Raw genomic sequence first — 13,623 nt, 5'->3', positions numbered from 1 at the left:
ATGGTGCTGTGACTGCCGGGGTGACTGTGTGTTTGTGCAGCTCCTCCTGTCTGACTGAATCTGTCTGATTCTTTGTTGTGTTTTGCTGTTATTTAACAAGAAAAAAAAAAAACAAAAGACAGTGAGTTATCTGGTGCCATCAGAAGCCTGAGGGGGTGATGACCATGCAGAAGTCTGCTGTGTGTGTGTGTGTGTGTGTGGTAACATATAGTAATGACTTCAAACTTCAATATTCTCACAAATCACAAGGTCATTCAGCACAGTTTTAAAGCAGATGAGGTCTATTCATGAAAAGTGAAGTTAAGGCAAGGGTACAAACTGAATGGGGTCTATATTTAGTCCATTCTTCAAAGAGTTCAACACTGACACAGATCTAACTGCAGCAATATGTGCAACCACACACACACACACACACACACACACACACACACACACACACACTTTAAGATCTGTGTCTCTCTGTCGACCAATAGAAACGATCTGTTCTCCTCTTCCTACAGAGGCCTTTCATTGGTCAGAGCGTCTGTCTGTCACTTCAGCAGCCACCGCACTGCTGTCTTTTCATTAGATATTCACAAAGGGCCATCCGCACAACTACACCGCTCATCACACACACACACACACACATACCGATGTGTGAGTATCTCCTATAGTGAAGCCTGCAGTGTTAAAGCAGAAGGCTCCACCACCAAACCCAGAAACTGATCCTCTACTTGGTTAGCCGTTAGCTGTGTGCTAGCTAAATAACAACCAGGTTTGAATCACAGTCTGCATTACAGCCCATTATAAAATATAAGTGTATATCATTCACTGTCATACCGATACAAATACAATTATAATGTGCAGTTTGGTGCCTTGAACATTTTGTGGTTTTTGACTGAATGGTTCATTAAACAAACACACTTCCTGTGATGGAGGACATGTGACGCTGCCAACAGTGGCTCTCTCTCTCTCTCTCTCTCTCTCTAACCCTCTCCTTCTCAGTGTCAGTGATGGTGGTTGCCATAGAAACCACTACGAGAGTTATCAGTATTAACACAGGCTGTGAGAACAGCAGCACCCCTCGATTTCTCACATACGCTCCAATGCTTCAATGAGCGAGTTAAAATAACACGAGAGTCAGCTCTCCGTGTCCACCCATCCATCCATTCATCTATCTATCTATCCATCCACCCATCTACCTACATATCAGTCTTTCTGTCTGTAAAGCTAAATTAAAGTCAAGTTTATTTATATAGCACATTTAAAACGACAGGAGTTGACCGAGCAGAGAATGAAAATTAAAGACAGACATGTTCTAATGTGACTTCAGATCATTCAAATACAACAGTTCTACATCGCAAGTGAGAAAGCTAATCTATGGATATAGCACAGAGCTAATCCAGTGGATTTTCAAATTCACCCTCTCTGTTGCTTTTCCTTCTTCCATCCCCATATCTGTTCTGTTCCTTCCTCTCTCTCTCACTTGCCCCCCCCCTCTTCTTCTTCTTCTTCTTCTAACAGGGACTTTTTCTCTACATTCTCTTCCCCTTCCTCTAAATTTCAAAAGCGGCAAGATCCAAGATAAGAAAATAAAAGAAAAGGCATAAAATCCTCTCTATGTACAGTTTCTTCTTTTTTTTTTTTTTACCAAGAGTCATGTGCTTCCCTCATCTGCATCATAAGCAAACTCCAGGCCTTGAATTTCCTTGAAATGATTCATGCAATGACCTGAAAAAACACATTTCCCATAAATTACATAAAAGCTGCACAACATAACCAAAGCTGTGAGGACAACACTCATGTATCGTTTTTGGTTGGAGCCACTAAATTTACTAGTTAATCATGTAGCGTTTTGTTTGTTTTGTGTCAGTGATGGTTAATAAAACGAGACAGTCGGACACACACAGAGCTGGTGTGACCTCAGATAAAGCCTGACTATCCTGAGAGGACTCAGATCTCTGTTAACAGGGACGGAAAGCAACCGGCGGCGGAGGACAGACTCCAGACAGACAGACAGCTCCAACTGCCACAAGCTACAACAACAGTCACTATTCATTGCTCTCTTTCTCTGTCTCTCTCTTTTTTTTTTTTTATCTTCTCCTCACACTGTCTCTCTCTTTCTTTGTAACAAACTGCTGGAAACTGTTTTGATTTCAGGTATATTCAAAATGTTAACGGTGTTACAGCTTCATGTTGAATCATTGTGACTTCATCTCACGTTAACCGGAGATGAAAGCGATCCCAGATTCAAACAATGGAGGTTTTATTTTTTTTACCAGTCGACTGGTTTGTCTGGTGTCACGTTATCTTGACAATAGCAGGTATGTGGACAGGGCGTGTCCTCCGCTGCCATTAACATCTGAAAACCTGATCATTCACCTGTATGTGCAGGTAAGGCCTCATAGCTCAGTGGTTAGAGCACTGGTCTTGTAAACCAGGGGTCGCGAGTTCAATTCTCGCTGGGGCCTCATGTCCTTTTTTTTTCCCCCGGTGTGGATGACCTCAGGGCCCGGTGAAAGGTGACACTGCACAAACACGCTCTATCTATCCCTCGCTGATGCGACAGTTTGAGGGTGTTTAAAGGGCATGAAACGGCAGCAAATCCTTCAGACTGAGATCTTCTTTTCACTCCATTCCTTCTCTTTCCTTTCCCCCCCCCCCACTGCCTCCAGGTCTCATGTCCCCTTCTTTTCGTCACCCCTTTTTTTTGTTTCCTCCTTTTTAGCTCTTGTCACTTTCTCTATTACCCCTCCCCTTCTCCTCCTTTCATCTGTAGGCGAAAGCCAGTCTTAATTAAAGTCACTGTCAGCCGCCACCCTGACAGCCCTGGAGAAACGTCACAGTGAAACTGGACCATCCATTCACACAACGACACAGAAACCTCTCATGTGTTGACAAAAATCCTCCAAAAACTGTTGTAGTGCACCGTTTGCACCACACACACCTCCTTCACATCCTGCATAGTGGATGATTATATTTGCACAAAGCTTACTGTGTAAATATAATCACACAGGTGAAAATGCATTGACGACACATTACAGACAATGTGTTCAGTTGAAAATTAAACCAAGAAAAAAAACTCTAAATTCTTACATTTCAAGAGCTGAAATCAACAAATGTGTTGCTGCTCAACTTTTTTTTTTACAGTGCTGAGCACATGCTGGTAGCCTACTGGTTAAGACTCATGCCACTCAACTGTAGAGTCGCTGGTTCGAATCCAGCAGGGGATCTTTGTTGCATGTCTCTCTCTCCCCCTTTGTTTCCTGTCACTTCTCCACTGTCGCTATAATAAAAGCATAAAGGATCCGAGGAAATTTACAATAAGATCAAAAGATGAATCTCAAATTTCCAACGTTACAAACAGTAGTGAACCTGAATCTCTGCTTTTGTAATGAATATGTTTTTTTTGCTCCAACAATGCGTTTAAACATGTTTGTTAACGGTCACATGTGAGTCTACAGGTCCAGTCATTCAACCGTATGAGTAACACTATGTGAGATTTAATGTGTGAACATACAGGAAGTTTAAATTCACACAACCACAGACAGGCAGCTGTTAAGAGCTTTCAAAACATCAGGGATCTAGGGAGTCTACAGTTGTTTAGCCACAGTGGCTCCATTATCATAAAAAAAAACGACTAAAAGCAACCACTGATTCTCTTCGGTTTGTCTTTGCAGCCAAATAATCTTGCATAGTATTAAAATTTTAAACTGTGACTGACCTGATCGGTCACGCTCCAACAAAACTGCAGATTTTCTCAAAATTAAATGTTGCAAAAACGAAACACTGCTGCTTTAAAATTTAAGCTCTGCCTGATGATACTCGGCTTATATGTGTATATGTGTGCGTGTGTGTGTGTGTGTGTGTGTGTGTGTGTGTGTATGTGTGTGTGTGTGTATGTGTGTGTGTGTGTGTGTGTGTGTGTGTGTGGTGGGGGGTTAAACTTTGAAGTGGGCTTGTTGCCAGGCAACACGGTTCAGTAAGAACTGGAAAGGGTGGCATTAGGACATTAGAGCAACATGTCTCATTGATTTCACCCACAGATAACAAAATAACCTTTAGCCCAGTGGTTGGTGTGTGTGTGTGTGTGTGTGTGTGTGTGTGTGTGCGTGCGTGCGTGCGTGTGCGCAGAAAGGATACATTCCCAAGATGACGGCTTCCAGACATTTGATTGGCAAAGACTCCCTGATCATTTCTCTCGCCGTCTCCATTAACCTGGAGGAGATAGGAAGAGGAAGAGGATGAGCGAGAGTAGGAGGCGGGGAAGGTGGAAGAAGGAGAAGAATAAGAGGAGCGGCGGGAGGGAGGGAGGGAGGGAGGGAGGGAGAGGAGGACAGACGAGGACGGAGAAGCAGAGATGCGGGATGAGAATAGAACAGAGGACGAGAGAAAGGGGTTGTAAGGTGAAGCAGAAGGATTAGAAGAAGGAGAAAACAGAAAGAGGAAGAGATGCGGAAATACGACTGTTACTATCAGAGCAGATTTTACAGAAAATCTGAAGGGAAACTGCAGTGTTGTTTTTTTTTTTAAAGGTCATATTTATCACAAGCACAAGATTTTTAGAGAGGAAGACGTTGTTTATTGCTGTAGAATTAGCGCATGACATCCAAAACAAATCAATCAATAAACCTGAGTTATTTGAAAAGGCTGCATCACTACAGACTCTATAAATGCCTCATTGTTATGTAATTTTATGAGGCTTTATTGATCTGTTGGTTAGATCTGTTTCCTCAGGTTCCAGACCTCTACAGGGAGGTCAGGGTCTCTCTGCTAACAGCTTCAGTATATTATTCAATCAAACTATCATCTGATTATCATGAGTCACATTATCCAGAATATTACTGTATTAATCAGGAAGATAACAAGACCTCAATTAGATCCAGATCTCCTTATTAAGATGATTAGAAACTTTGCTCACTATGTCTGCATCCATATTATGACCAGATTACTGGGAATAACCAGATCAAACTATGGGGAAAAAGTTGCATAAATTGAATTATACTTAAGCCAATAATGATCTGAAAGCAGTTAAGATGATCAACCTGAGGTGTTTGCATGGGAATTCTGATTATAAACATGTGTAACTGCACATGTGAACCACTAAATGTCATGTTCAAAGCTGCCACACTTACCCACACAGAGGACGGCTCTTCTTGATCTCAAAGAACTGGGTTCCTGTGTGGTTGTATCTGATGTAACTGTTAGGGGACAACAGAGGTTTTCAGTGTATCTGTCTGTCAACACTTGACAGAGCGTTCCTGAAGCTGCTGTCATGTTGGTCCCTTGATAACGCTTTTTAAAGTCTGTGGAAGTCAGACACAAACAGAACTGACTTCATCTGACAGGTGTAGCTCCTATCGTGACGTCAGTTGTCGGGGTAACGTGTGTTGTTGTTGTTGTTGTTGTTGTTGTTGCTGTGTGTGTGTGTTCTGTTTGTGTTAAAGGATACTGCAGAGCCTTCATGTAGTTCTGGATGGCCACCAGCCAGTCTGGGACCGACATGGACGGTTTGAAGGTCGGAACGGAGGGAACGGGATGCTGGAGGGAGAGAGAGAGAGAGAGAGAGAGAGAGTGTGTTAGACATGTGGCAACGTTTAGAGCCTCCAAACTACCTTCCACCATCTTTACAAATCTGCCTTCTCAACGTCCCGTGACTCATTACGGCTTTTAGTGCCGACACTCTCACTCTCACATTTAGAACATTCAATTAAAGCTGCAGTCTTCAAAACCCATGCAGCCCGAAAGTGACTGTGGTGTAAGTCACTAGTTGACCAACCAACCACAGATCCTCCTGTCATGCACGAGGAATTCAACCAGTGCTGAACAGCCTCAGTCTCATCTCATGTGCTTTTATTGTGAAGCACAAAAAGCCTGTTTGAAGCTTTATTTTAAAGTTGAAGTGACCTGTGTTTGTTGGGATAATCGCCTCCTCTTAGATGTCAACATGTTGCAGGTTTCTCTGACAGACAGTTACAGTGATGACTCATCATACAGCCACTAGTGGTAACTGTGGTAGCATTATGTGCAAAAGACGAGAAACAAAACCGATGTATATTATCCGTCAGCTGACGGCGGGCAACCACAGGAAATGATATGACAGAGGCCAGTTTCTAACCCAGAATGTCGGGGGTTACGCGGTGTTCACCGCCTTCAGACCGCCGGGCCGACAGACGCATTGTGAAAAAGAGGCTTGTGGTGAAAAATGAAAGCACTCCGCTGCCGTTTCTGCACCTGTGTCACCTCCACAGGAAGCGTCTCAGAGAGGAAACGAGATCGTGAAAAGGACACGAAGGCAGCGGCAGAAAGTGAGTCAGACTCAAGCAACACACACAAAAAAAAAAAAAGCAAAAGCACTTCCTCTCACACACACAAGTGGATTGTATGTGTGTGTGTGTGTGCGAGAGAGAGAGAGAGAGAGAGAGAGAGAGAGAGAGAGAGAGAGAGAGAGTACGCAGGAAGCAGCGAACCAGCCCTCTCATTTCCTGTGGGTTTTGTGTTTCGCTGTTTATTTAGAGCACGAATAGAGCCGAGGAGAAAGACAACACAACAACATGGACGACTTCAACCTTACACGCTCTTGACCGCAACAAAGAGGAAGCAGCAACGAACTCCCGAATATAAAATATTAAAAGCACACTATTGTCTAAAATATCAGTATCAGTCTGAAGATTTCCTTTGACCATGAAAAACAGCCTCAAACCAAAAGTATGTGGCCAGTTCACAGTAAAATCATTCATCCAGTTAATAAATCAGTCAACCTGTTATTCAGCCAGTAAAAGTCAGTTAAACCCACGAATAATAAATCAGCCTTCAAGTGTCGACCCTCCAGTTATCACGCAGTCATAAAACCAGTCAGCCAGCCAGTCAAGACCAGTAAATAGCAGGTTTTACTGCCACATAATCTCTCATGTAGTGAAATCCTCACTAGCACATAATACACCGGCTGCATCAGCTGGCACACACACACACACACACACACACACACACACACACACACACACACACACACACACACACACACACACACACACACACACACACACACACACACTCTAAAGCTGCTTTCTGCAGGGTCAGGGAGTGATATAAGTGGTGATCCCTCACTTTCATCATCCTCTGTTCTCTCTGCTACACCGAAATGTCAGTCAGAGCCGCCGTCTTTCTGCTGTTATCATCACAAATCGGAGCAGAATCTCTGTATCTGTAAAAAAAGGCCTCGTTTTAAAAAGATGAAGTTAGAGACTCACTCAGCACCGACAGCCGTCTGACCTTTCAGTTCTGTGTTTCGGTGGGATTCACGTTTTGCAACATTTTTTACATGAAGACCAAAGACGGCGTGACGAATGTGTGACTCTATATGAAGCAGAGAAACTGCAGCGTTTTAGCCCAACTGCTTATAGCAGCTCTGATGGAAAGTCAGCAACACATCCTATGAAATTTTATGTTAACTGGAAAAAATAAGGCAATTACTTTGGTCACGGTTGTCTCAGTCTTTCACATCCGAACTGTGTGTGAACGTACAGAGGAGTCAGAGTTCTTATGCGGTGTGAACGTGTCAACTTCGTGGGCTAAAATATAAACATTCATCCATCGGTGATTAGTATCCTGTAAGATCTTGATTTGACGGCGTGCACAGATGTACAGCATGTGCACACACACACACACACTCCTCTTCATTAAGAGTTCAGCTGGGAGATTGTTGCTTCATAGTCCCAGTTTAGACTGGTAATTAATCTGTCTTTACCTCCCTTCCTGTTTTTCCTCTACCTCCTCCGCCTTCCCTTCTCTCTCTTATCTCTTCTCCGACTCATATCTGTTACAGACCCTCCTCTATTTTCTCTTGTGTCACTCCTTTTTTTTTTTTTTTACCCAGCTCTCTCTTTCTCATGGACCTCCAACTCTCCTCTCCAGAGCCAGGAGGCGAGCTGGCATCGTTGCCCAGCTTTAGCACCTTCCGCTGGGTATAAAAGTTCTGTGTCTGCCCCCCTTTCTGCTGGAGCTCTTGAACTAAGTTGACCTACCCAACAGCAGAGACAAAAGATAGAGCGGAGAGAGAGAGAGGAAAGAAGGCTATGTCATAGTGTCGGTTATGACCTTCCTGGGTTTTGAATTTTGAATTGTTTGAAGGAAACGGGGGGGGGGGGGGGGGGGGGGGGGATGGGGAGTAGAAGCAGAAAAACAAGACAAATCAATACAAGGCTGAAGCTCATTTTAACATCACATACTTACAGCTCAATACAAATTAAATTAGACCTCTTTAACCGTTTGATCAGGCAGTACCGGTCAGTTATGAAATATCTGCAGGGACAAGCAAAGTAAGGCTGGAACATATGGCAATATTTCCAGCCTTCAAAATAAAACTTATTCTCAATGAACTAACATTTTTTTGTATCATTAATGTATCAAAGTGGCAGGCGGGAGTAACGCTGAGATACTACAGGTAGCAGTGTCCTCTATTACCTTAAATGCACTTTTGCTCTGTGCGCATTAAAAATGAAAAAGGATGGAGAGAGAGAGAGAGGAAGAGAGAGAGAGATCATATTTCCTGCTTTTGAGATATCTTTAGAGCGGGACATCCCAAGGAATGCCCCCCTCTCTCTCTCTCTTTGTGTGTGCGAGCGAGACAGACAGCTGAGAGAGAAACGATTAAGCCCCGACATGAAACTCCCCTCTTTCACCGCGATTACCCCCCTTTTTTATTTGGTTGTTTGACGACCTTTTTCCTGGAGGACTGGCGTTACTTCCAGCAGCTGAGAGACTACATTAATCACACTAGAAGAACACCTTCTCTGAGATTACCGCCGTAGCCTCTAATTCTTCTCCTCAGAGTGCATCTGTCTAAACTAATCCGTGTCGGCAGATGTCCGTACATATCAACATCCCGACCCGAAAAAAACACGCCTGTTTGTATCCTGAATTACCCCCCAAAATGACACGAGCTTCTGCGGGAATATACAAGATATCAGTTTCAGCAGCGGGCCTGGCTCGATCTGGAACCCTGAGATGTGTAATTTACAGTCATGTGATGATTAAGAAAGCATCCCATAAAAAAAAAAAAAAGTAATAATTTTGTCCCATCTGTCATGCAGCTGTTTCTCTTATTACTGTTTTCTATTGAGCTGGTTCTGCTGTTGCAAATGCTGGAAAGGCCTGATTTAAATGTAATCTGTTAATGCCATCCAAAATAAAATCCTGTCGTCACACTTTCAACTGAAACATTTTATTCCAGAACAATGGGCCTTTAATAGATTATGGAAATGAATCCTACTTGTTTGGTGAGCAGCTTCAACCGTGTCATGTTTTAGTTATGGGTTATATTTCAAATTAAAAGCTCAGAACAAGTGAATAACGGCCAAAAGCTCAACTGAATCATAGTGATGTTTGAGGCATCCTGGTACCTGAATTGTTAAAGGGTCAATATATCATTCGGTCGGTGCTGATATATCAAGTTATTTCCAGCTTTGTTTCCTATTAGAAGTCCTTAAGGTAGTCCAGTTGGTATCCAGAGATTATCCAGCACCCAGATTGTATGAGAGGGATTATTTGTTCGCGGTGCCAAAACTTCTATTCTGTTAATGAGGGCACGGAGAGCCACGCCACATACGCTCTGCTCAGAGCTGCTGTGGAAACTACCTGAAGGTTCCTTCACATGTTGCTTTCAAATATCTTCATATCATTATTGTTAACAGTCGAGAATAAAACTTTACATTCAGTGATTTCCAGTGTTCCTCCTCATGATTGACACCACTTTTCACACACATTTAAAAGGCGTACACTTGCGGTTGCACTTCTCTATTCTCTGTAAAAACTGATGTTTATTTTTTATTCTCATATCACGCTGTGTCCCAATAACTAAAGTTATTCCTCTTTCTGTTTCTCTTCCTGCTTCTCTCTCTCTCTAAAGCTACAGTTAACCCATGTGGGTCAGTGTAGCAGTGTAGAGATATTCACGAGCTGTTATTCTAATCTATGACCAAAGGCTTCCATCAACAATACAGACGAGCGGCTCATGTGTGCACGTCCTCCTTCTGTCCTTCAGTCCGGGACAACAGTATGTGATTTTGGCACCGCCAGCCAACCGGGTCACTAATGACCACATGGCCAATTAGCAGAGCTAAACAACAACCAGCATTCCCTCCTCCACAGGCTGAAACACAACAAGCATTCATCAGAATCACTGACGGGAAAACTATGAGGAAAATCTGGAGCTAGAGCCCTCGGACGATGTATATCTTACAGCTGGAGTCGCCATTTCTTTCAGCCTGAAGAAGCAGTCTTTCACCGGCTGGTCTGTCCTGCTGCTGCAAACAATGCTGCTCAAAATAGAAGAAATGACCCAAAACAGACATTATTACTATTGATACTGTGTTTTTTTAATGGCCTGTAAGTGATCGCTAGTGTCCATCATCATCATGCTTTCAGTTCATGTGATGTAAAGCTCAAGTTAAGTGATATACAGAACATTCTTTGTTGCAATGAGATTCTCAATAAGTCAGTCAGAGGTCAGAGGTCAGGACCAGCTGTAGAACAACACACCCTTTCAGCTGAGTCTTACATTCACTGATGCTTAAACATGACAACTTTAACGCCAACGTTTAACCTGTCTGTCTGTGTTGTTTCAACTCCTGATTGGTCATAATTTAAATGATCTGTAATAATTATATATACACAATATAGTCCTGAAACAAAGATCAGTCATTTGTGATGAAAAAGTGACAAAAACTTTCTGATTCCTTTAAAAAAATGGGGTATTTTTCTCTAAATATTTGTAAACTGAATATTTTTACATTTCGGCCGGCCAGTCGGACAAATCAAGCATTTTAAAGATGGAAATTTTTCACTATTTTCTAGATGAAACAATGAATCGATTCATCAAAAAACAAATAAATAAACACTGCAAATTTATCAATGATGAGATTAATCGTTGGTTACAGCCCTTTATTATTTATATATATATATATATATATATATAAAATAGTGTGTATTTGGCGTGTGTGTTGTCAGGAGTCACAATGAGTCATTAACACTCTGACAAATACAAAATAAACTGTTTTAACATCACTTGACAGGTACGACGCCCCGATTTAGCACACTTGTTGTCATGGTAATGTGATGTATTCGTGTGTGTGTGTGTGTGTGAGAGTGTGAGCGTACCCCTAAAAGAGTTGTGAAACAGTGTGAAAACAGTTTGATATTCACACCTAAACCATGCAACACTCACACACACACACTCACACACTCACACACACACACACACTTACACACTCACACACACGCTCCTCTAAAGACAGCCATTATGTCTCGCACCGACTAGAAGACACATCATCTGACGCCATGACTCACATCACAGTTGTAAAGACTTCATTGACATCAGAGCAGCGTGCAAACTGAGAAATAAGAGAAAACCTTGAAGTAGAAATATTATAAGATGTTTGTTAGTGAGTAAAAAAAAAAATCATAATCATCTAAAAAACATCCACAGATTAATCTAGAATGAAAACAGAGCTGCAACAATTAGTCTACTCATTGATTAGTTGACAACTATTTTGATAATTAATTAATTGTTTTGAGTCTTTTTCCAGCTGCTCAAATGTGAATATTTCCTGTTTCTTTATTCCTCTGTGACAGTAATCTGAACATCTTCGGGTCGTGGACCGTCGGTCGAGACAGAACAAGACGTCATCTTCTCTGACATTTCAGTCAGGAAAACATTGCACCATATGGAAATACGGTTTAGCTCGGCGCTGACGGCTCTGCTGTAAGATGCTTCCTGGATTAGACGAGCAGCATGCTGCACGTTCAATGCAGAAACCCTCCTGGATATACAAGAGCGGGCCCAAAGCAAGACATTTGAATTCCAGACTACCTCCAGCCATGTTAGGAACCTGGAGGCAAAGCTTTGCCAGCAGCAGCAGCAGTGTAGTGTAGCAGGGATCAGTGTAGGAAGCAGTCGTATTTGAACGCACCGCCTGGTTGAGAGAACGACTCTGACTGGAAACACTGATTCAATCAGCGGGCTGTCAGCTGATCACAGCTCCGGTGACTTCTTCTCATTTTATGGACCAAACGACTAATCAACGAACTGACAAAATCATCAACAGAGTAATCAATCATGATACAATCAACGACGTATAAATACCAAGCATGTTTGATAAGGTCAGAACTACAAAACAGTGGTTGTGCGACTCTGGAAGAACAGAGTGGCAACCCAGTGAGACCAGTCCCGTCCTAGAATGGCTGCATATGAGCAGCCTGCAGGAAGAAACCTGAGCTCTCACACACTACTCATCCATCCTGTCTTGTCACAGCAGAGCACAACAGCGCCGGTTCAAACACTGTAAGAAGTGCAGAGACCTTTGGATTCCTTCATTACACAGCAGCTACACATGAATCTACTCATTAAGAGGCTGTTAACACTTCCTTAGACGTATTGTTGCAGTATATTTATATTGTCAACCCACTAAGCCCATGTCTGTAGCATCTTGGCAGGAATTCAAAGCTAAAATGTTGTCATGAAGCGTTATTTTGTCCACAACTTCTAATAGCGAGGGATGAACCAATCACAGGTGGCTTACCTTGGGAAGGTATGCAGCATTTCGTATCCTGTCCACCATTTCCTGGCCCTCAGGGTGCACAACGGCCACATGGGACCACATCCTCTCCCAGGTGACGCTCTCGATGGGAAAACCGGTGCGGTTAACGTAGAAGAGCACACCTCCATCTTTCTCCTCTTCCTCCCCGGGCGACCGGGAGCTGTTGTTAGGAGGAGAGGCGGAGGACTCCTCCTGGGTGCTGCAGCGGAGGAGGCAGTGCGAGCTGGTGCTCTTGGACCGGCCGTGCCTGCTCAGCTTAGCCGGGGAGGTGCCGGCCCGGCTCGGGGAGTTGGGTCCAGTCATTGATCCCAGGAGGGCCAGAGGGAGGAGGAGGAGGAGGAGGAGGAGAAAGTGTAAAGGTAGGCAATCCTCCTCCAGCTACAAGAGCCTCTCCTTAGTTGTCAGTGTTAAACAGTACATGTTGATTTTCAAGGGTAAACCTGATAGGGTACACAAAAAAACCACAACATCAACCTCATTATAACACATTTCGCACCCTTAAGTGAGGCTGGAAATACAGTTACAGGTTTCTACACCAAGTATCTGTTTACATGAAGGAACACTGGTGTTTTTTCAGGTACTTCCCAGTTAAAGTTGGTACTACAATGGAGTATTAACTCCTGACAACATAACTAAAAATCCCTAAAGGGAAGCAAAACCCTGCCCAATACAGCAACAGTTGACAAAGACTCATTTAATGAATAGAAATCTTACAATAACTGTAAGAAAAAGAAACTATTCATCTAAAATGACACTTAACATCCTATTGTAGCACATATAGACAAAATCATATTGAACATGATAAAATAAACATTGACTAAATAACAAACATTTCTAGCAGTTGACTCCTACTGATGCAAAAACACTTAGAAATCTACCCTACATAAAGATAAGCTTCACTTATGGTTAGGGTTGGGCAATATATCAATATTGTAATATGAGATTAGATATTATCTTGTATTTTGGATATTGTAATATCCTGATAAGAGTTGTGTTTTCTTGGTTTTAAATGCTGCATTACAGTAAAGTGATGTCATTTTCTGAACTT

The 13,623-nt window shown here is 42.7% G+C and overlaps 1 protein-coding gene and 1 non-coding gene across 3 annotated transcripts in view; one reads left to right on the top strand and one right to left on the bottom strand.

The window, feature by feature from the left end:
- vash2 (vasohibin 2) overlaps positions 1 to 13,623 on the bottom strand; it is a 31,007-nt gene that overhangs the window by 16,022 nt on the left and 1,362 nt on the right. For both annotated transcript variants that reach the window (XM_044329699.1, XM_044329700.1), the window contains exons 2-5: positions 12,558 to 13,015; positions 5,432 to 5,520; positions 5,115 to 5,171; positions 4,123 to 4,197 (exon numbers count right to left, since the gene is read on the bottom strand). In XM_044329699.1, coding sequence (XP_044185634.1) covers positions 4,123 to 4,197; positions 5,115 to 5,171; positions 5,432 to 5,520; positions 12,558 to 12,878 — 542 coding nt within the window. In that variant the 5' untranslated portion in view covers positions 12,879 to 13,015. The remainder of the gene's footprint in view (positions 1 to 4,122; positions 4,198 to 5,114; positions 5,172 to 5,431; positions 5,521 to 12,557; positions 13,016 to 13,623) is intronic.
- On the top strand, positions 2,378 to 2,450 carry trnat-ugu. Its single transcript has one exon. It is a non-coding gene; the product is annotated as a tRNA-Thr (tRNA).

Source organism: Thunnus albacares, chromosome 16 (genome assembly GCF_914725855.1).
Source record: "Thunnus albacares chromosome 16, fThuAlb1.1, whole genome shotgun sequence".
In the NCBI taxonomy this organism is placed as follows: domain Eukaryota; kingdom Metazoa; phylum Chordata; class Actinopteri; order Scombriformes; family Scombridae; genus Thunnus; species Thunnus albacares.
This window is presented reverse-complemented; position numbering and strand designations above follow the sequence as displayed.